This window comes from Rhinopithecus roxellana, chromosome 19, assembly GCF_007565055.1.
Source record: "Rhinopithecus roxellana isolate Shanxi Qingling chromosome 19, ASM756505v1, whole genome shotgun sequence".
Taxonomy (NCBI): domain Eukaryota; kingdom Metazoa; phylum Chordata; class Mammalia; order Primates; family Cercopithecidae; genus Rhinopithecus; species Rhinopithecus roxellana.
The window spans coordinates 73045544-73069545 of record NC_044567.1 but is presented as its reverse complement, the minus strand read 5'-3'; the positions used below and the strand labels follow the sequence as shown (position 1 = coordinate 73069545).

Below are 24002 nucleotides of genomic sequence, written 5' to 3'. Positions count from 1 at the left end.
CACAAATCCCTCTGCCCCCTGGCACGTTAGGAACTCTTGGAGCAAGCACCCTAGTTAGAGTAGAAAACGGAGCCATCACGTAGCAGAGTGGCAGACCGAGAATGCCACCTAACTAACCAACCACTTCATCATTCTGCGCCATCAACAAGGGAGAGCCACTGGTCTTGACTTCTGTGAAGTGCTGTGCAGGGATGACTCTCAAAGCTAGTCAAGAAATTACTCCACAGAGAGTCACTGCTATTTCCCACCTTGTCTGATTTTTACCATCTGGCTCAAACAAAGGCCTTTTTTTCCTTTCTTTTCGAGATATGGTCTCACTCTGTTACTCAGGCTGGAGTGCATTGGTGTGATCATGGCTCACTGCAGCCTCCAACTCCTGGGTTCAGGCGATCCTCCTACTTTAGCCTCCTGGGTAGCTGAGACTACTGGTGCATACTACAATGCCAGGCTAACTATTATTATTTTTTCTTTTGTAGGGGGGCAGTCTCACTATATGGACCAGGCTGATTGATTTTGAACTCCTGGGCTCAAGCGATCTTCCCACCTTAGACTCCCAAATTGTTGGGATTATAGGTGTGAGCCACACCTAGCCACAAAGGCCTTTTTCTGCCTTCTCAGCTATCTCCATCTGCTGGCCTAACTTTGGTATTAAAAAATTCTGTTGGCTGGGTGTGGTGGCTCAAGCCTGTAAACCCAGCACTTCGGGAGGCTGAGGTGGGCAGATCACCTGAGGTCAGAAGTTCAAGACCAGCCTGGCCAATGAGATGAAACCCCATCTCTACTAAGAAATAAAAAAATGAGCTGGGTGTGGTGGCAGACGCCTGTAATCCCAGCCACTGCGGAGGCTGAGGCAGGAGAATTGCTTGAACCCAGGAGGCGGAGGTTGCATGAGCCGAGATGGTACCATTGCACTCCAGCCTGAAAGACAGCAAGACTGCACCTCAAAAAAAAAAAAAAAAAAAAAAAAAAAAAAAAAAAAAAAGGCTGGGCGCGGTGGCTCACGCCTGTAATCCTAGCACTTTGGGAGGCCCAGATGGGCAGATCATGAGATCAAGAGTTAGAGACCAGACTGGTCAACATAGTGAAACCCTGTCTCTACTAAAAACACAAAAATTAGCCAGGCACCGTGACAGATGGTTGTAATCCCAGCTACTCAGGAGGCTGAGGCAGGAGAATCGCTTGAACCCGGCAGGCAGAGGTTGGGGTGAGCCAAGATCGTGCCACTGCACTCCAGCGTGGGCAACAGAACCAGACTGTCTCAAAAAACAAAAAATAAATAAAAGGCCAGGCACAGTGGCTCATGCCTGTAATCCCAGCATTTTGGGAGGCCGAGGCGGGAGGATCATCTGAGGTCAGGAGTTTGAAACCAGCCTGACCAACATGGTGAAACACCGCCTCTTCTAAAAATATAAAAATTAGCTGGGCATGGTGGCACTCACCTGTAATCCCAGCTACTCGGAAGGTTGAGGCAAGAGAATGGCTTGAACCCAGGAGGCAGAGACTGCAGTGAGCTGAGATGATGCCACTGCCACTCCAGCCCAGGCAACAGAGAGAGACTCCGTCTCAAAAAAAAAAAAAAAAAAATGTCAACAGAATTTTTTTTTTTTTTTTTTTTTGAGACAAAGAGTCTCACACTGCCGCCTGGGCTGGAGTGCAGTGGTGCGATCTCAGTTCACTGCAACCTCCCCCTCCCAGGTTCACATGATTCTCCTGCCTCAGCCTCCCAAGTAGCTGGGATTACAGGCGTGCACCACCACACCTGGCTAATTTTTTTTATTTTTAGTAGAGACGGGCTTTTATTATGTTGGTCAGACTGGTCTCAAACTTCTGACCTCATGGTCCACCTGTCTCGGCCTCTCAAAGTGGTGGGATTTGCCTGGCGACATTTTCATCATTCTTTACAAGGGAAATAAATCCCTCAGGTCAAAACAAGGGGCTCTGGGTGGCCAGGGTGGAAAGGGGAGGACAGAGCCTCATTTAGCAGCCCCAGCTGCTCCAGTCAGGAGACAGACTAGAAAGAAAACAAGGAAATAAATGAATGAACAAAAAAGAATAAATGAAAAACAGGTATCTACGTTGGAGAGCTACAGAGGTTAACTTTCAACCTGCCAGAAAAGCTAAGAGCTATTTATGTGGAGTCTTGGCCATACCCCAGGAAGTTACAGAAGGGGGTCTGTTCAGACCTCCTTGGCTCAGCTCTCTAGGGCTCGAGGAGACGTGGTCTTGGTGAGATTGCAGGGCTTACTGTGAAAGTGGCTCCTACCCGCAGGTGTAACCTTCTGAGGGCCCACTCACCACACCGCGGTCGCCCAGGTCCAAGGCATCCCAGGTGAAGCCCTGGGGCAGGGTGTAGGGCTCCTGGCGGATATTGTCCTTGTCAGGTTCCACGGGGCCATGGGTGTTCACCACTTCACCTGAAAGAAGAACATAGCTGTGAGCCTCACCCTTTGCCCCCTCAGGGCAGTAAATGGCTCAGCTCAAAACTCAACCAGAGCAAATTCCTCTTGTCCCTAGGAGCCCTCCATCTGAAGAACATTCTGTGCTTGGCAACTGCAAACCGTCTTTCCAGCTACCCTTAGCCCCTAACTGAGGGCCAATTCATGGCAAAACCTCAGGACAATCACTGGGATCCAAGGTGGTTCGTGTTTGGGAAATCCATTTAAATCTCCCTTGGGTCACTGAATGACAAACACTTATCTTTAGTAATTTGGCTTCCTGCCTCCTGGTTGGTGTAAAGAGTGTTGTCAGGGCCCTGGCCCAGGCCCATCAGTCTGGATGGGTTTGTAAGGAGTCACAACAAGGCTGCTTTTGTGTCAACAGCAACAACAATGTACTGGGCCCATTTCTGAACCAGATGATGGCTTCTAGGCGCCAGGCTCAATCGTGGCCCTGCCAGCCTTGGCTTTCAGCAGTGTGAGCCAGTTAACTGCTCCTGCCAACTCAGGCCCTCAGTGTTTAGAGTCCTGCAAGTGCCTTTGGGCTGAATCACCAAGTCTACACAGTGCTGCCGGGAAGTCACCGTGACACAACATCCCCTCCCTGAGCAGCATAGGCCCCTCCTCTGCGGGACTGCTCCAAAGACACAGCCCTCATTCCTATCCGAGCTCAATCGGACTCATAAATGCTGAGAGATTCACACTGAATTTTCACCCTTGGGATGATTTCGGTTCTACAGTGGGCTCACTCATGTTTACATTGGGAAGAATGCAATGTTTAGTGCATTTTGGAAAACAGGCGTCTTCAAAAGGGACCAACTCAGTAACAGTGTTCTTAGCAAAGGCCTCAGTATAGACTAGGCACTCAATTCATGCTTTTACTGACTTTCAGACTCTTGATCCAATTTTTTTTTTTTTTTTTTTTTGAGACAGAGCCTCATTCTATCGCCCAGGTTGGAGTGCAGCGGTGCGATCTTGACTCACTGCAACCTTTACCTCCCCGGTTCAAAAGATTCTCCTGCCTCAGCCTCCCGAGTGGCTGGGAATTGCAGGTGCCCGCCACCGCGCCGGCTAATTTTGGAGGTTTTTTTTTTTAGTAGAGATGAGGTTTCACCATGTTGGCCAGGCTGGTTTCAAACCCCTGGCCTCAAGTGATCCACCCGCCTCGGCCTCCCAAAGTCCAAACATTTCATTCTAACATGTAACAGGCAGTTCTAGACCTTCCCAGAATGAATCTGTGGGGCAAGGGTGGTGGAAAGAGCTGCATAAGGCCACAGTGCACGACACCACCGCCAGCACTGATCATCTCACCCTCTTCATCAGACACATTACTGAGCACCAACCATGCACCAGTGACTCAGTGACCATGCCAGCCCCTAGTGTACAGCAGGAAAAAGGACCAAGTCCCTGTCCTCACAAGACATACCATCTTCTGGGGAAAAAGTAAATAAATGAGTCATTATCCACGTGCTGAGGGTCAGGATCTGGAAAGTGCAGGGACACAGCAGGGAAGCAGCCTGCTCTATTGGTAATCAGGCTTCCCAACAGGTTTGCTTGGGAGAGAGGTCATATTTTTCTTCCCTAGTCAGGAAGCTCATGACCAGGTGAGACGGGGTCTTGCTGTTGCCCAGGCTGGAATGCAGTGGCGTAACTTGGGTTCACTATAGCCTCAACCTCCTAGGCCCAAACGATCCTCCCATCTCAGCCTCTCGAGGGGTTGGGACTACAGGCATGCGCCACCACGCCTGGCTAATTTTACTTTTCATAGAGGGGAGATGAGGTCTTACTGTTGCCCAGGCTGGTCTCGAACTCCTAGACTCAAGTGATCCTCCTGCCTTGGCCTCCCAAAATGCTGGGATTATAGCATGAGCCACCACACCCAGCCAAAACCCACCATTTGATTATTCATAAAGTAGCTCTTGTGAATTTAAGTCAATCTGCTTCCAACTGACAGCTATGTATATTAAACATTTTTGAGCCTACAAAGCTGAGGGCCAGACCCTCTAGTCTTATCTAGGTGCTGATTTCCCAACTTGTATTGAATTTATACCTTTCCCTATACACTTCAGAACCTTTTTTCCCCTTTAATTATTTCCATGGCCAAGAATACTGATGGTCTTCCCTACTGTACTAAAATAACCTCAAGGCTAAATCTTCTCATTTAGGCTGGCTACGAGGTCCTACACGTAATAGGCACTTCCATTCCCTCACTCCTTCACCAAGTGTTCACTGAATCCTAGAATGTGCCAGTTCTGTGGCAGGGGCTGGCGAATGAAACAGACACAGGTCCTCACCATCATGGACACCAAAGAGACGAGCAAGGAGGCGCGTCCCACCCGGCATGGCAAGGGCCAGTAAGGATGAAGTACAGGGTGCTACGGGACCTGTGTCTGTGTGTGTCAGCAAAGACCTCTCAGAGGAAATATGTAAAGGCAAGACCTCAAGGATAATTAGGAGTCAGTTAGGCTGCAGGTGGACTATGTGGGGCAGGGTGGGTGTGAAAAAGTAGAGCTACAGGAAACACTGAGAAGGGAGCAGCCACTTTTACTAGACTCCCACTGTGGAGTACCCTTGATGCCAAGAAGCAGCCCAAGGCTCCTGTGCTGTCCTTGGTCTGGTGCCAGCATCATGGCCTCTGCTTGTCCTGCTCTGTGGGGAGCAGCCTGCCCTCTCCCTTACAATGGCCTCTGAGTACCTCCTGCTGAGCAGGGGTGGAAGGCTGCTCTGCAGAGCACAGCAAGAATACAGCCGATTCTCTCAAGGCCGACATGAACGAATAAATGACTAAAGATGACACTTCGAACTTGCTTTAAAAGAATCTGGAAGTTTAAAGAAAACCCTGAGCTTTCAATGGGTTTCTTTCTGCACACTCTTCCCCAAAATTCTTTCTGTGACATCAAACATCAAAGACCCCAAACTAAGCAATGCGATGCAATTGTGAAGGACTTCAGAGAAATGAGAATGTCTGAGATGCTTTAATGAAAACATTAAACCAAACAAAAACCAGGGAGAGGGAAAAGAGAGGGGAAGCTTCCCTCTGGGACCCATGGAAACCAGGTGAGTGCACATCCTCCCCTGTGATAGTTACTTTTTAAAACAGAGTGGCCACGCTGCATTCCACTGACCAAAGACAGAAAAGGATACTGCTTCCATTGACATGAGTGGGAAAGGGGTGACTTTAAAAAGAATGACATGATCTGAAGGGGGGGGATCAAAAGTTCATCTGAGGGCTCTTACAGTTGTTATACAGACTAAAACAGTTCTGCTACGGCCTTTCCTTTTTATTTATTTATTTTTTAATCTTTGAGACAGGGACTCGCTCAGTCACCCAGGCTGGAGGGCAGTGGCACAATCATGGTTCACTCCAGCCTCGACCTCCAGGACTCAAACGATCCTCCCACCTCAGCCTCCTGAGAAACTGGGACCACATGCATGTGCTACCATATCTGGCTAATTTTTTTTTTTTTTTTTTTTTTTTTGAGACGGAGTCGTGCTCTGTCGCCCAGGCTGGAGTGCAGTGGCCGGATCTCAGCCTCTGCAAGCTCCGCCTCCCGGGTTTACGCCATTCTCCTGCCTTAGCCTCCCGAGTAGCTGGGACTACAGGTGCCCGCCACCTCACCCGGCTAGTTTTTTGTATTTTTTTTAGTAGACGGGATTTCACCGTGTTAGCTAGGATGGTCTCGATCTCCTGACCTCGTGATCCGCCCGTCTCGGCCTCCCAAAGTGCTGGGATTACAGGCTTGAGCCACCGTGCCCGGCCTGTCTGGCTAATTTTTAAATTTTTCTGTAGAGACGAGGTCTTACCCTGTTGTCCAGGCTGGTCTTGAGCTGCTGGGCTCAAGCAATCCTCCTGTTTTGGCCTCCCAAAGTGCTGGGATTACAGGCATTGAGCCATCACACCCGGCCTAAGAAGGCCTTTCCAAGCTTAAAATAAAAAACCTAGGATAATTTTAAGCTTCTAAAGAATTGCAGGTCTCATCCAGGTGCAGTGGCTCACGCCTGTAATCCCAGCACTTTGGGAGGCTGAAACAGGAGGACAGCTTGAGCCTAAGAGTTTGAGACCAGCCTGGGCAACATAGTGAAATCCTATCTCCACAAAAAATTTAAAAATTATCCAGGCATGGTGGCAGGCACCTGTAATCCCAGCTACTCAGGAGGCTAAGGTGGGAGGATTGCTTGAGCCCAGGAGATTAAGGCTGTAGAGAGCCATATCATGCCACTGCACTCCAGCCTGGGCAGCAGAACGAGATCCTGTCTCAAGAAAATAAAAGAGAGGGCCGGGTGCGGCGGCTCACGCCTATAATCCTAGCACTTTGGGAGGCTGAGGCAGGTGGATCACGAGGTCAGGAATTCAAGACCAGCCTGGCCAAGATGGTGAAACACCATATCTACTAAAAATACAAAAATTAGCCAGGCGTGGTGGCGGGCGCCTATAATCCCAGCTACTTGGGAGGCTGAGGCAGAGAATAGCTTGAACCCGGGAGGCAGAGGTTGCAGTGAGCTGAGATCGCGCCACTGCACTCCAGCCTGGGTGACAGAGTGAGAGAGACTCTGTCTCATAAATAAATAAATAAATAAATAAATAAATAAATAAATAAATAAATAAGAGAGAGGGAGAGACTTGTAGGTCTCTTTAGCGGAATACCATCTAATTAAAACTCTCCCAAGAAGCTGGGGAGTGCTGTAAAAACACAATGCATGAGATTTATAATCATTAGTCCTCCATTTACGTGAAAAAAAATTAGGGCAAGAAGCTGTAGGTAACACCACCCCTGAGAAAACTCAGAACTAGGGTGATGCCTCAGCCATGCAGGCTAACACGCCTGCCAAGGTGGCACTTTCTACAGGCTGACACAAACAAAGGAACCTAATTGGGGCTTGACTGACCCTGGACCTCAAAGACAGACTAGTCAGATGCTCAGGGCAACCGCTCTTCCACAGAGTCCCACACCACACACCGCACAGGAGGCAAAGTCAGAAGAAATAAACCCAGACCTTGTTCCTCCTTCCTCAAAGTGTCAGGGCCTGTATGAGCAACTGTGTGGTTTTCTCTTGAGCTTTCTGAGAACTAAACTGAAGCACTTGCTACATTTACAGGTGAGAGGAAAACAAAGTATTGCTGGGCTGAAGAGGAACAGAAGCAAATTAATCCCAATCTGCCTCTTTTTTTCTTTTTCTTTTCTTTTTTTAATTTATTTTTGAGATGCAGTCTTGCTCTGCTGCCCAGGCTGGAGTGTAGTGGTGCGATCTCAGCTCACTGCCACCTCCGTCTCCCCAGGTTCAAGCAATTCTCCGGCCTCAGACTCTCGAGTAGCTGGGATCGCAGGCCCGTGCCACCACGCCCAGCTAGTTTTTATATTTTTAGTAGAGACAAGGTTTTACCATGTTGGCCAGGCTGGTCTCAAACTCCTGACCTCAGGTGATCCGCCCGCCTCAGCCTCCCAAAGTGCTGGGATTACAGGCATGAGCCACTGAGCCTGGCCTCAATCTGCCTCTTTACCAGGAGACACTATCTGTGAAGAATGTAGCAAGGTTACTCATTTGCAAATTCCTCAGGAAAAATAAAATCAAACCAAAACTCCAAAATGCCATCTGAAAACACAGCCAAGATATATGGCAGCCACCATGTAACACCTCATCAGGGATTTCATTCGGAGATGAGATGTGTGGCTCTCTACATCGTTCCTGCTCCTCAGCGAGAACCTGGTCACTGGGACCCCACCCTGTGGCCCAAAGCCTTGCTGGAGGGCTTAGCCAGTGGGCCTGGGACCTGGCCGATGGGGGCAGCCAAACACACAAGGTGATGGGGGAATCGGCACCCCTCTTATCCACCCGGGCAGTGCCCTGCTCTCCCTCACCTGTGGGGATGCACCTACTCAGCTTGCTTCTGTCGTGAACAAGCTTCTGAGAACTGCATCCGCTCTAGAGCAGAGCTTCTCAAACTTTCAAAATGGACAGAAATCCTCTGGCAGTTCTGATTCTGCAGCTTTGGGGTGGGGCCTGACAAACTGCATTTCTACTAGCAATTAGGCAATGCCCATCCTGCAGGTCTGCAGGCCTCATGGAGTAGCTGCTCCCAACCTCTGCAGCAGACAAATCTCCTTGGGCACAGCTGCCTTCTTCCCCTCACCAGTCTTTGGCCCTACCCTGCCTGGCCCTGCCCTACCCTCCTGCTCTGCACTGAACACACTAGTTAAGTCTCATTGTGTTTCTGGAGAGAAGAAGTAATGTGGACGAGCTGAAAGTCATTTACATTTGGTGTTGGAACATGTTTTTTTTTCAACATACTTACTTTCCCAGTCACAAAGAAAACAGGAACTAGGCCACCAATGGGTCCACAATCATGATACAACCACTTCAGAAACTTTGTCAGCTGAGTCCTGAAGTTAGCCATCAAGGTTGGCTTGGCTCAGTCTTGGCAGGCACGTCTAACAGGATCCAGTCCCTTCTAGAATCCTTTTAGACAATCTGCTTATTCCACCCCTTTAGCAGTTCATTATAGCTTTTTAAGGGGTGTGATGAAACCTATATATGGTATTCCCAGTGTTGAACCATCACTGCTAAGCAAAATCTCAAACCACTTTGCATTTAGTAAGCATGCATTGGCTAGGAGACAAAGAGGCTGGGGACTTTGCCCATTCCAGGAATAAACATGTGCCCAGACAAACAAGACAAACTCTCTATAAACTTAAATGGAAAAAAGACCTCTGGGCAGACATTCCCACTCTTCATGTGCCAACAGTTCTGTTTTTTGGGGGGTTTTTTGGTTTGTTCATTTTTTGAGTTGGGGGTCTCACTCCTGTCATGTAGGCTGATCTCAGCTCACTGCTGCCTTGACCTCCCAGGTTCAAGCGATCTTCCCACCTCAGCCTCCTGAGTAGCTGGGACTACAGGTGCATTTTTTTTTTTTTTTTTTTTTTTTTTTTTTTTACTTTTTGTGGAAACAAGGTTCTCAGTATGTTGCCCAGGCTAGTCTCGAACTTTTGGGCTCAAACAAGCCTCCCACCTCAGTCTCCCAAAGTGCTGTGATTATAGGTGTGAGCCACTGCTGTTGGCAAGAATCATTATTTGTTCTCAATGTGCGCTGCTATAAAATGGTAAGGTCTCTGAATGATAGTCTTTATGCTGCATTTTTAAAGACCACCCTCTGAAAACAACTACCAAGGAACTCCAGGACTCTACTGCCCTCCCTACAATAATTCAGGACGAAACCCTCATGAAGGCACAGCTGAGGCAGATCCCTCACCCCGACCTGGTAAAGAAAGCAAGCATATACATACCCAGCTTGGGGACAGGCTGCGTATCCCAGAACTGGTAGCTTCGCTTGCTAGCCTCCTCCATGGTTTTGGCAGGTCCCTGACCCACTGAGAACAGCTCAATGGCCTTCTGTATTTCCTGGATCCTCTCTGCTGGCAAAGAGTTCATCTGGACAAGACAAAGTTGGGGAGAGAAAAGGTGCATTATATTAGTATGACTTTTGATTAATTATAAGTTCAAGAGTTAAGGGGGGCTGGGTGCAGCGGCTCATGCCTATAATCCTAGCACTTTGGGAGGCCAAGGCAGGTGGATCACTTGAGGTTAGGAGTTCAAGACCCACCCGACCAACATGGTGAAACCTTGTCTCTACTGAAAATACAAAAATTAGCCAGGTATGGTGGCAGGCATCTGTAATCTCAGCGATTTGGGGAGGCTGAGGCAGAAGAATTACTTCAAACTGGTAGGTGGAGGATGCAGTGAGCCGAGATGGTACCATTGCACTCCAACCTGGGTGACAAAGCTAGACTCCATCTCAAAAAAAAAAAAAAAAAGAGTGCTGGGCGCAGTGGTGTAATCTTACACTTTGGGAGGCCGAGGGAGGTGGACTGCCTGAGCTCAGTAGTTCGAGACCAGCCTTGGCAACACGGTGAAACCCTGTCTCTACTAAAATACAAAAAATCAGCCAGGCATGGCGGCATGTCCCTGTAATCCCAGCTACTCAGGAGGCTGAGACAGGAGAATTGTTTGAACCCGGGAGGCAGATGTTGCAGTGAGTCAAGATTGCGCCACTGCACTCCAGCCTGGGTGACAGAGCAAGACTCCATCTCAAAAAAAAAAAAAAAAAAGAGTTATGGGGTACAACTCAAAGAAAGGGTTTTTGGTTCCTCTGTCCTAATCCCAGACGTCATTACAACTGAAGAAAAAGTGGTTGACAATGAGCTGTATGATGGGTGGGTGCTGCCTGCAGGGTTTCTCTCCTTACTAGTCTTATGTTGTTTGATGGCAAAAGTAATACATGCTCAATGTAAATTTCAAACAATGCAGAAATGTGTAAGACACATAGAAAGTAAACACCCAATAATCCCATCCCCCAAATATAATGCTTGTCATCAACAGTCTTCACTTGGGAGGGTGAGAATAGGCAAATATAATTCCAGACTTTTTTGCATGCAAGTTCCAAATGCACATACACACTTTTCAAAAACTAAAAGTGGACCATATAATATTATCGTACAAACTGCTCTTTAAAGCTATGTCTTAGAGACCTTTCCAGATGGAAACACATGAAAACCCATTCTACCAACTAAATCTGCTGTATCCACTGTATGTATGGACCACAGTATATTTAGCCAGCCCCCTACTCATGGGCATTTTAGTGATTTTGTTCTTCAGTAATACAAGAATGTTGCAGTGAATTTCTTTTCGAGACAGGGTCTCACTCTGTCGCCCAGGCTGGAGTGCAGCGGCACAATCATGGCTCACTGCAACGTCTGTCTCATGGGCTGAAGGGATCCTCCCACTTCAGCTTCTTGAGTAGCTAGGACTATAGGCATGTGCCACCAGGCCCAGATAATTTTTTTGTTTGTTTTTTTGTTGAGATGGGGGTCTTAATGTGTTGCCCAGGCTGGCCTCGAACTCCTGGGCTCAAGCAATCTGCCCACCTCAGCCTCCCAAAATGCTGGGATTATAGGCCACCACACCCAGCATAAATTTTCTTATACATCTATTTTTACCCACTGGGATATATATTTCTGTAGGATGAAGCTAAGAAAGAGGCTTGCTGGGTCAAAAGGTATGCACTTTTGAAATTATTTATCATCAATTTGCTCTCTAAAAAGATCAATAATCCAACAAACTGTGTAAGAGAGTAGCTCCAGACCCTCACCATTACATTTACTAAGCCTCAGTTGAGCATGGTGGCTCACACCTGTAATCCCAGGACTTTGGGAGGCTGAGGCAGGAGGACTGCTTAAGCCCAAGAGTTCAAGGCCAGTCTGGGCAATATAGTGAGACCACTGTCCCTATTTAAAAAAAAAAAAAATTTACCAAGCCTTAATCTACACCAATCTAAGAGAAAAAATTATCGCTTTAATGGTCATTTCTTCCATTATGACTTTAACCATCTCATTCACTGATTAAACATTTTTTTCTTTTTGAACTGCCTATTCAATCATTTTAAACTAATACATATGTTGCAAATATTTTCCCAGATTGTTGTTTATCTTTTGACTTCTACAAAGTTTTATATTTGTCAATTTCTGTTTTATGGCTTCTGGGTCCTATGTCAGACTTAGGTTAATAAAAATACATACATTTTCTTCTAATACTTTTATTTACTTTTCTATTTTTCACTTAGGTTATAAAGGAAAGAAACAATATAAACTAACATGTTCATATTGCTTAGTCCTGGGAGGTGGCATTTTAATTTTCTTCCCCTTGCTGTTTATTAAATACATTATTGGCCATGTATAGTGGCTCACTCCTGTAATCTCAGCAACTTAGGAGGCCATGGCAGCTAGATCTCTTGAGCCTGAGTTAGAGATCAGCCTGGGCAACGTGGGGAGACCCTGTGTCTACAAACAATCAAAAAATGAGCCGGGTGTTGTGGTGTGCACCTGTAGTCCTGGCTACTTGGGAAGCTGAGGTGGGAAGACTGCTTGAGCCCAGGAGGTTGAGGCTGCGGTCATCCATGTTCGTACTGCTGCACTCCAACCTGAACGACAGAGTCTCAAAAATAAACTAAATAAATAAAAAGGGAAGACCCAGGCCGGGCGCGGTGGCTCACGCCTGTAATCCCAGCACTTTGGGAGGCCGAGGTGGGCGGATCAAGAGGTCAGGATATCGAGACCATCCTGGCTAACACGGTGAAACCCCGTCTCTACTAAAAATACAAAAAATTAGCCGGGTGTGTCAGTGGGCGCCTGTAGTCCCAGCTACTCAGGGAGGCTGAGGCAGGAGAATGGCATGAACCCAGGAGGCGGAGCTCGCAGTGAGCCGAGATCGCGCCACTGCACTCCAGCCTGGGCGACAGAGCAAGACTCCATCTCAAAAAAAAAAAAAAAGGCCGGGCGCGGTGGCTCAAGCCTGTAATCCCAGCACTTTGGGAGGCCGAGATGGGCGGATCACGAGGTCAGGAGATCGAGACCATCCTGGCTAACACGGTGAAACCCCGTCTCTACTAAAAAATACAAAAAACTAGCCGGGCGAGGTGGCGGGCGCCTGTAGTCCCAGCTACTCGGAGGCTGAGGCAGGAGAATGGCATAAACCCGGGAGGCGGAGCTTGCCGTGAGCTGAGAACCGGCCACTGCATTCCAGCCCGGGCGACAGAGCGAGACTCCTTCTCAAAAAAAAAAAAAAAAAAAAGGGAAGACCCCCACCTACCTTGTAGGGATGGTGATGGTTGGTTTGGAGCTAATTTAAATGAAGTGCAACATGGTATTAAATAATAATGGTATTTTTTCCATAGTGGGTTTTATATTTGAAATAGCAAAAAATTACTTGAAGTCATATCTCAATAAAGTAGTAGATTCAAGCTGAAGCATAACATTTGAGGCAGAAAGCAAAACGTGGGTATACTGGAATGAGAATGGACTTTTGCGAGGCTTATAAACTGTTTCAGAGGCAGTTTTTTATTATTAAAAATTTTATTTATTTATTTATTTATTTATTTATTTATTTATTTTTATTTTTTTTTTTTTTGAGGCAGAGTCTCGCTCTGTCGCCCGGACTGGAGTGCAGTGGCCGGATCTCAGCTCACTGCAAGCTCCACCTCCCGGGTTTACGCCATTCTGCCTCAGCCTTCCGAGTAGGGACTACAAGCGCCCGCCACTTCGCCCGGCTAGTTTTTGTATTTTTAGTAGAGATGGGGTTTCACCGTGTTAGCCAGGATGGTCTCGATCTCCTGACCTCGTGATCCGCCCGTCTCGGCCTCCCAAAGTGCTGGGATTACAGGCTTGAGCCACCGCGCCCGGCCTTATTTATTTTTTTGAGATGGAATCTCACCCTGTTGCCTAGGCTGAAGTGCAATGGTGCAATCTCAGCTCACTGCAACCTCTACCTCCTGGGTTCAAGCGATTCTCCTGCCTCAGCCTCTTGAGTAGCTGGGATTACAGGCACGTGCCACCACGCTTGGCTAATTTTTTTTTTTTGTATCTTTAGTAGAGGTGGGGTTTCACCATGTTGGCCAGGCTGGTCTCAAACTCCTGACCTCGTGATCCACTCGCCCTGGCCTCCCAACGTGCTGGGATTACAGGTGTAAGCCACCGTGACTGGCCACTTAATTTTTATTTTCTGAGGCAGAGTCTCACTGTGTTGCCCAGACTGGAGTGCAGTGGCACGATCTCAGCTCACTGCAACCTCCGCCTCCTGGGTTCAAGCGATTCTCCTGCCTCAGCCTCCCAAGTAGCTGGTATTACAGGCGCCTGCCACCACGCCCAGCTAATTTTTTGTATTTTTAGTAGAGATGGGATTTCACCATGTTGGCCAGGCTGGTCTTGAACTCCTGACCTCAAGTGATCCACCCGCATTGGCCTCCCAAAGTGCTGGGATTACAGGCATGAGCCACCGTGCCTGGTCTCAGAGACAGTTTTAAAAGGTGAATTATGAATATGTTTGAGTTGTCCCCTTGCCCCTGTCAGCTACTTTGAGGAAGACAACACTTACCTGAAATTGTTTTATTTTGTAATGTTGTTTTATTTAAGAAACAAAACAATCCTTACCCATATCTCTGGGTTTCATGCCAGTGCATCACTCTCGGGTTGTAAGCCTTAGGCCAGTGTTTCTCATGGAGTAGAACTCAGAAAGACTCTGTGGGACTCATGGTTTTCATTATAATGACTATGGCATTAAGAGAATGTTTGCAAATATATAAAGGTCTTAAGAAGAGGTCTCTGGCTGAATGCAGTGGCTCATGCTTGTAATCCCAGCACTCTGGGAGGCTGAGGCAGGAGGACTGCTTGAGCCCAGGAGTTTAAGACCCAGCTTGGGTAACACAGTGAGACTCAAAAAATTAAAAAAAAAAAATTGGACAGGTGTGGTGGCATGCACCTGCAGGTCCAGCTACTTGGGAGGCCGGGGTGGGAGGATCACTTGAGCCCAGGAGTGGAGGCTGCACTCTAGCTTGGGCAACAGAGTAAGACCCTGTCTCAAAAAGAAATGGGGGCCTCTCATTGTCAGAGTGGTGGGGACTTAAGACAGAGAATCACTGCTCTAGGCACCAGGGGCTGTCACACGTAGCTCCCCGGGGCACTGGCACAGCAGCACATGCAGTATGCACCTGTCCATTCTGATGGGCACCATGCTTGGGAGTCAGTGTCTGACTTGCCGTGTCTTTTAGGGTACTGAGAGCAGTTTCATCACCTAGGTCTAGGGCAGCAGAGGACAGCAGTGGGATCCAACTCTTCCATCTTGAAGTAATACCAGTGGAGAATGTCAATCCAAGTTGTTCTTATACATTCACCTCAAAACTCTCTCATGTGAAAAAGTGACTCAGTCACAAAAAACAGAACCTCCTTGTTACCTTTACAGGCTGATCCTGGGTTGAATCTGTCTCACTGCCTTTTTCTTTCTTCTTTTTTTGTTTCTTTTTCTTCTTTTTGGCTCCAGTGTCATTGGCTGGACTCAAACCACTGTAACAAAAAGTAAATACTGATGCAGGATTTTTTTTAAAAAATCTGTTTTGTGCTACCCATGACAAAGAGCTTTCTGTGGAGTCAGACCTTCCTTAATCAAGCCTTTGGCTTCAGAAGCAGGCTGAAGAACCCAGGTCCAGAAAGGGCATTTGGAGGACACCAGCACTCCTCCTGACTCGCGCCCCCTCGGCTTTCAGGGAGGGAGTGCTGGGCAAGGGATGTCCTATTTGTGTGAAAGGGCCTTTTCCGTTCTTGCTTTTATGTTGCTCATTTTCTTTAGATTGCCAGGGTAATGGCACCAAACGCGAATGATAATTGTTAACAAGGCATTCATACCACAATACTTCCTTGAACTCTGAATGTAAAAGGATGACAGCCAAAAGGCAGTGGTGGGCTTTCTGGAATGCGTTGCCCTTCCTTCCTCCACCTCCCAAATGTATTAGGTTTCATGATTTTCCCCAGTTGGATCTGGAGCACAAGACAGTACGAAAGGGAGTGAGGGATGAGGAAAAAGGCACATTAACATTCCTGCAATCTGTGTCCAAAATGGTCAATCATGAGAAATGCCTAAATCGGCCAGGTGCAGTAGCTTAAACCTGTAATTCCAACACTTTGGGAGGCTGAGGCAGGTGGATCACTTGAGGTCAGGAGTTTGAGGCCAGAGTGGCCAACATGGCAAAACCCTGTTTCTACTAAAAATACAAAAACTAGCTGGGGCCTGGTGGCACATGCCTGTACTCCCAGCTACTCAGGAGGCTGAGGCAGGAGAACCGCTTGAACCCAGGAGGTGGAGGCTGCAGTGAGTTGAGATCACGTCACTGCACCCCAGCCTGGATGACAGAGACAGACCCTATCTCAAAAAAAAGGAAAAGGTGGCTGGGTACAGTGGCCCACGCCTATAATCCCAGCACTTTGGGAGGCCAAGGCGGGTGGATCACGAGGTCAGATCAAGACCATCCTGGCTAAGACAGTGAAACCCTGTCTCTACCTCAAATACAAAAAATTAGCCCGGCGTGGTGGCGGGTGCCTGTAGTCCCAGCTACTCGGGAGGCTGAGGCAGGAGGATCGTGTGAACCTGGGAGGCGGAGCTTGCAGTGGGCCGAGATCATGCCACTGCACTCCAGCCTGGGCGACAGAAGGAGAGACTCTGTCTCAAAAAAAAAGGAAAAGGCTGGGTGAGGTGGCTCACATTTGCAATCCCAGCACTTTGGGAGGCCGAGGCAGGCGGATCACCTGAGGCCCGGAGTTCAAGACCAGCCTGGAGAAAGTTTGTCTCTATTAAAAATATAAAATAAGCTGGGCGTGGTGGTGCATGCCTGTAATCCCAGCTACTCGGGAGGCTAGGGCAGGAGAATCGCTTGAACCTGGGAGGTGGAGGTTGCTGTGAGCCGAGATTGCGCCACTGCACTGCAGCCTGGGAAACAAGAGCGGAACTCCGTCTTAAAAAAAAAGGGAAAAAAAAGAAATGCCTAAATCAGGTCTGCAGAATTGAGGACAACTGTTGGCAAGCTCAGACTGCGGGATCACCACTGGCAAAACCCAGCATTAAGAATCTTGGGAAACTAAAATAACAATAGCACCCAGTTACTCCTGCCATAGAGAGATTACAAGAAACGTGTGTGTATGCAAGTGTACATGTGTGCATGTGATCAAGGGGACTTCCTTACGCTGCTTTTCCCTACATGACACACCCGATCAATGAAGCAAATAGTTTCTTAGCCTCATTAATTTTGTTTTTAATTTAAAAAATAGAGACAGGGGTCTCCCTATGTTACCCAGGCTGGTCTCAAACTCTAGGTTTGAGTGATCCTCCTGCCTTGAACTCCCAAGGTGCTGGGATTACATGTGTGAGCCACCATGCTCAGCCTCTTAGCTACACTGAAAAGTCAAAACTGGCTGGGCGTGGTGGCTTATGCCTGTAATCCCAGCACTTTGGGAAGCCACGGCGGGCAGGTCATGAGGTCAGGAGTTCAAGACCAGCCTGACCAACATGGTGAAACCCCGTCTCGACTAAAAATACAAAATTAGCCAGGCGTGGTGGCACGTGCCTGTAATCCCAGCTACTTGGGAGGCTGAGGCAGAATTGCTTGAGCCCGGGAGGCGGCAGTTGCAGTGAGCCAATGTCACGCCATTGCACCCCAGCTCTGGGCGACAGAGCAAGACTCCATCTCAGAAAAAAAAAAGAAAGCCAGGCATGGTGGCTCACGCCTGTAATCCCAGCACTTTGGGAGGCGGAGCTGGGCAGATCACGAGCTCAGGAGATCGAGACCATCTTGGCTCACACAGTGAAACCCTGTCTCTACTAAAAATACAAAAAAATTAGCCAGGCGTGGTGGCGGGCGACTGTAGTCCCAGCTACTCGGGAGGCTGAGGCAGGAGAATGGCGTGAACCTGGGAGGCGAAGCTTGCAATAAGCGGAGATGGCGCCACTGCATTCCAGCCTGGGAGACAGAGTGAGACTCTTGTCTTAAAAAAAAAAAAAAAGAAAAGAAAAAGCAAAGGGAAAAAAAAAAAGAAAAGTCAAAATTAGAAGTCCAACCTGAGTACAGTGAATCCTAATCTGTAGGATCAGCTAAACGCAGGGATAATTTTAACTGTATATTCTAGATAACCAATTCTCAAAGAATTGAAAGGTCTGGCATGGTGGGTTATGCCCACAATCCCAACACTTTGGGAGGCCGAGGCAGGCGGATCACTTGAGATCAGGAGTCTGAGACCAGCCTGGGCAACATGGTGAAACCCCGTTTCTACCACAAATCCAAAAATTAGCCAGGTGTGGTGGTGCACATTTGTAGTCCCAACTACTTGGGAGGCTGAGTTGAGAGGGTGGCTTGAAGCCTGGGAGGAGGAGGCTGCAGTGAGCCAAAATCACACAACTATGCTCCAGCCTGGGCAATAGAGCCAGACACTGTCTCAAAAACAAACAAACAAACAAAAAAATCCAAAACCCCAAGAATTAAAACAACATAAAATACATTTTTTCATTAACATTATGGTAAATACCATTTATAATTCAGAAAGACTTCAGGGTCTCAAAATGCCTGGGAGTTATTATCAATATTACTCTCATCTCACAGAGAGATACTGTATATATGCATATATACAGACAGAAAGTGATCTGAAATCACATGCTGTCATTTCCCTTCATAGAACGTCTTCAGATTATCCTATCTCTTCCTGTTCCTGGGAGAAAGGCTCACATCCAGACTTCATGACCTTACCCCTCCAGCCTTTTCTGGATCTCTCTGCCTTCACAATCTTTCTGTATCACCTGAACTCTATATAGCTGTGGGACTCACCTCTGTGAAAATGGCTTTCCATGTGTCTCTCTCATGCTTGAAATCCTGGAGTGACAGCAGCTTCTTAACTTGGAAGGTGTCAAGCCCAATTTTTCCCTAGGCCCATCACCCTCAGTTCCCACTTAGGCTGTCCACCCTTGCCTCCCACAGCTTCCATCTGGCCGGGCCTCTCAATGTCCCTGATGCAGAAAGACTGTGACAGGGAGAGATCGAGTTAAGTCTGGAGGTTCCTTTAGTCCAAGCATAAGGTCATGAAGTCTAGACACAAGTGCACCTACTTGGTATGATATTAATGAGACCCAGAAGGCATTAACATAGAAGGAAGACTGAGAACATTCAAAGGGGAAATAAGGTAACTTCCTTAAAACCAGATGCTCAGCAAAACCCCCAAGGCCATGGCAAAGAACAGAAACCATAAAGTCATTTATGGCCTAAAGATAACTTCTTCTTCTTAATAACTCAATTTTGTTATCGCACACAGGACCATCTGCAGCCCAGGACAACTCTGTAGTTTTCCTACTCCAGATATTTTCACATCAGTCTCAGGATTATGTGCAGCATTATAAGATTTAAAAACTTGGCCGGGCGCGGTGGCTCACATCTGTAATCCCAGCACTTTGGGAGGCTGATGCGGGTGGATCACCTGAGGTCAGGAGTTCAAGACCAGCCTGACCAACATGGAGAAACCCCGTCTCTACTAAAAACACAAAAATTAGCCAGGCATGGTGGCGTATGCCTGTAATCCCAGCTACTCGAGAGGTGGAGGCAAGAGAATCGCTTGAACCCGGGAGGCGGAGGTTGCGGTGAGCTGAGATCACGCCATTGCACTCCAGCCTGGGCAAAAAGAGCGAAACTCCGTCTCAAGAAAAAAAAAAAAGGATTTAAAAACTTGCTCATAGGCCAGGTGTGGTGGCTCACGCCTGTAATCCCAGCACTTTGGGAGGCCGAGGCAGGCAGATCACCTGAGATCAGGAGTTCGAGACCAGCCTGACCAACACGGAGAAACCCCGTCTCTACTAAAAATATAAAATTAGCCAGGCGTGGTGGCACATGCCTATAATCCCTGCTACTCGGGAGGCTGTGGCAGGATAATCGTTTGAACCTGGGAGGTAGAGGTTGTGGTGAGCCAAGATTGCACTACTGCACTCCAGCCTGGGCAACAAGAGCAAAACTCCGTCTCAAATAAACAAACAAACAAAAAAATCCAGGCTGACATTAGGAGACAAAGCAGTGTACCACTGTTGGATACGATTTATAACATAAATTCTTATTCATATCAGCTTATGGAACAAATTATCTAGTCCCAGCATATGAATTACCATACAAGTAACTTTTTATACTTCTACAAAAGAAAGAATCAAAAAGGTAAGGTGAAGAACTGCTGTAGATTAACCAACTGGATACTTACTAAACATAACTTCACACAGGGAAAATAGAAGAAATTACTTCTTTTAACTTTAAAAGTCTTTACAAACATGCAAAATCACTGTAAAAACTACCTTCCTGCCTTTGTTCTTGCTATTGTGTGGAGATACTTCCATGTAGCTATCACCTCATGAATCCAATTTTTGTGTAAGGATCTTGGGCTGAACTCTTGTTCTGCTTTATGCATTGCCAATACAAGTGTCTAGAAATCTCCAAGACTGAAAATAAAATCAGAGAGCAAATTTCATTTTCCTTATATTGGCTTGAATTTGTACACGCAGCCAGTTACTGAGCAACAATCCTGTTTCAACTTGTATATCAAGCACATGGCTAACAGAGGGAAGTCTTTTTTTGTTGGTTTTTTTTTTTTTTTTTTTGGAGACACAGTTTCACTCTTGTTGCCCAGGCTGGAGTGCAATGGCACAATCTCAGCTCATTGCAGCTTCCGCCTCCCAGGTTCAAGGGATTCTCCTGCCTCAGTCTACCAAGTAGTTGGGATTACAAGCATGTGCCACTATGCCCAGCTAATTTTTGTATTTTTAGTAGAGATGGGGTTTCACCACGTTGGTCAGTCTGGTCTCAAACTCCTGACCTCAGGTGATTCACCTGCCTCATTCTCTCAAAGTGCTAGGATTTCAGGCGTGAGCCACTGTGCCTAGCTGCATTTTTTTTTTCCTTTAACGAGTCATTTTCACTGAGCTACCAAATATTGAGCCCCATCCATGAGGACACACTATGAGTTCATAGTCTTACAGTCAACACCCCCAAACAGAAGACAACCAATTCACCAAAACCAGACTTGCAAGGAGTCTGCTACAGTTAGCTTTCATGATAATTATAATAATTTTAATGATTCATAGGAAACCAAGCTTGAAAGTAGGACTTGAAGGCCTTGAAAGTAGGACTTCAAAAGCATCCTAGCAAGCCAATGCCATTTCACAAAAGAATGGCCTCAATTTGGACTAAGGGAAAACAAAACTAGAGGACCCCACAGAAGCCAGGCTAATCCTTCTCCAGGAATCTAGCATCGTTTTTTGTTTGTTTGTTGATTCATGTTTTTTGTTTTTGAGATGGAGGCTCGCTTTGTCACCCAGGCTGGAGTGCAACAGCACAATCTCGGCTCACTGCGGCCTCCTCATCGCAGGTTCCAGCGATTCTTCTACCTCAGCCTTCTGGGTAGCTGGGATTACAGGCACACAACACCATGCCCGGCTAATTTTTGTATTTTTAGTAGAGATGGAGTTTCACCGTGTTGGTCAGGCTGGTCTTGTACTTCTGACCTCAGGTGATCTGCCCACCTCGGCCTCCCAAAGTGCTAAGATCAGATTACAGGCTGTGAGCGCCATGCCTGGCCTTTTTTTTTTTTTTTTGAGACAGAGTCTTGCTCTGTTGCCAAACTGGAGTACAGTGGCATGTTCTCAGCTCACGGCAACCTACGCCTCCTGGGTTCAGCGATTCTCCTGCTTCAGCCTTCCGAGTAGCTGGGACTACAGTCACGCACCACAATGCCCGGCTAATTTTTCGTACTTTTAGTAGAGATAAAGTTTCACCATGTTGGCCAGGCTGGTCTCAAACTCCTGACCTCACGATCTGCCAGCCTTGGCCTCTCAAAGTGCAGAGATTACAGGCGTGAGCCACCGTGCCCGGCCATTTTTTTTTTTTTTTAAAAGACTGAGTCTCGCTCTGTTGCCCAGGCTGTAGTGCAGTGGTGTGATCTCGGCTCACTGCAACCTCCACCTCCCAGGTTCAAGCAATTCTCATACCTCGGCCGCCTTAGTAGCTGCGATTACAGACACCCACCACCAGGCCCAGCTAATTTTTGTATTTTTAGTAGAGACAGGGTTTCACCATGTTGGCCAGTCTGGTCTTGGACTCCTGACTTCAAGTGATCCACCCACCTCAGCCTCCCAACACGCTGGGATTACAGGCGTGAGCCACTGCACCTGCCTATTTGTTCATTTTTGAGACAGGGTCTTGCTTTGTCATCCAGGCTGGAGTGCAGTGGCACGATCATGGCTCACTGCAGCCTCCAACTCCTGCCTCCAACTCCTGGGCTCAAGCAATCCTCCTGCTTCAGCATCCTTAGTAATTGCGACTACAGGCGTGCATCACCATGCCTGGCTAATTTTAGGCTGGGCTCGAACTCCTGGGCTCAAGCAATCCTCCTGCCTTGGCCTCCCAAAGTGCTGGGATTACAGGCATGAGCCACCGTGCCTGGCTGGCATCCTTTTCAAAGGGATTTGAAGTCCATACCCACTGGGTGGGAATCCTAGGGCATACTATGATTCAGCACACTGAAACAGAAATCTCTCAGAGATCTAAGCTGCCACTCACCTTAATTCAAACTGAGATTGGCCAGAACCAGAATCTTAGAATATAGCAAATCAAAGTCCAACTTGTTTCACTTGGTTCCAAAACAGAGTAGAGAATTAAGTCAAGTTTGCCTTGGTGCAGCGACAGAAGTGCCTCCTCCCCAAGAAGGGAGATGGCAGCTCATAGAAAAATTATGAGACTTACATTCTAAAGTTGATCAATTCATCAATGACCAACCCAGCAAATACAGGGTGAATTAGAATAAAATATCCAGGAACAGAGCAGAAAAGCAATCAAGAAATGTCATCTTTTAATGAAGGCCAAAATATTCCAAGTTCGAAGACCTAAGACATCCTAAGGACGCTCTTGTATACATTCAGACCTTGGGGAAGAGATGGAAAACGAACTTCAGTACTCATTTCTAGAAATAGAACGCAGTGCTAGGTATGTGAGCGGGTGGGAGGTAAGGGCAAGCTGGCAGATGAACGGCAAGCGAAGAGGAACTTCCAGACAACACGAGCAGCGAGGGGCCTCCTCTCAGTCTTACTGGATGATGCAATCCGCTCAAAACTGCATGCCTGGGAAGAAAAAGCTCTATCATAGGGGAGGGGAAGTTGAGCCTCCAACACTGGAATCTCAGAACCATCTGGTTTAACTTGTTGTTTATAGATGAGGAAACCAAAGCTCAGAAATGTGAGGCAAATTGGTTATCAACTACCCAACTAGCATCTAGGGAGGAGCCATCAATCTCTAAAGACTTGGGGCCATTTCCCCCCAAAGGCTATGGCTTCGTTCCCTATAAGAACTGACTTTTGAGAATCCTCCAAAGCCAAGAGAATATTGTTTCCTCACACTAGGCTATAGAACACAGCTTTGGTGTTTGAGAGGAGTAAGAATTAGAAGCAATGAGGAAAGTGAGCCATGTTTTATCCAGAAAGCTCTGACTATTCTAGTTCTCTGATGTCCGCCTGTTTTAAAACTATAATCTCCTAAAACACTTTTATATATAATACTATATGGCTTTCTTGGCTTCCCAATAACGTTAAAAATTTCCTAAGAACAAGGACTACATCTTTTTTATTTTTGAGACAGAGTCTTGCTCTGTTGCCCAGGCTGGAGTGCAGTGGCGTGATCTTGGCTCACTGTAATCTCCGCCTCCTGGGTTCAAGCGATTCTCTTCCTCAGCCTCCTGAGAAGCTGGGATTTCAGGCATGTGCCACCATGTCTGGCTAATTTTTGTATTTTTAGTAGAGACGGAGTTTCACCATGTTGGCCAGGCTGGTCTCGAATTCCTGGCCTCAAGTGATCTGCCTCAGCCTCCTACAGTGCTGGGATTACTGGCCACTGCACCCGGCCAGACTACATCTTATACAGCTGTTTCCAACAGCCTCTAGTTGTGCTGAGCACACAGTTAACAGTTCAACAGTTACATGCCTGACTGATGCTTTACAGGCATAATAGACTAAAATAAGACCTTGAAAAGCTACAGCCCAAAAGAGGGTCAGCAAAACATCTTTAGTACTGTTTGCACAGGACAGCTGTGTTAATTCTATGAGAGCAATGGAAATGCTGTGCTCTTGAGCTACTGATTGAGATTTAAATTATCAACTTTCTTTTTTTTAATTGAAATAAAATAGGCCAGG

The 24002-nt window shown here is 47.2% G+C and overlaps 1 protein-coding gene across 8 annotated transcripts in view; it reads right to left on the bottom strand.

Annotated features, from left to right (window-relative positions):
- The window catches only part of NMT1 (N-myristoyltransferase 1), a 48231-nt gene that overhangs the window by 12736 nt on the left and 11493 nt on the right, over positions 1-24002 (bottom strand). For all 8 annotated transcript variants that reach the window (XR_746884.2, XR_004054887.1, XM_010354007.2 and 5 more), the window contains exons 2-4: positions 15211-15319; positions 9716-9860; positions 2296-2414 (exon numbers count right to left, since the gene is read on the bottom strand). Coding sequence is in view for 6 of the 8 variants with exons in the window: in XM_010354007.2 (XP_010352309.2) it covers positions 2296-2414; positions 9716-9860; positions 15211-15319 (373 nt within the window). In the remaining 2 variants the exon portion in view is untranslated. The remainder of the gene's footprint in view (positions 1-2295; positions 2415-9715; positions 9861-15210; positions 15320-24002) is intronic.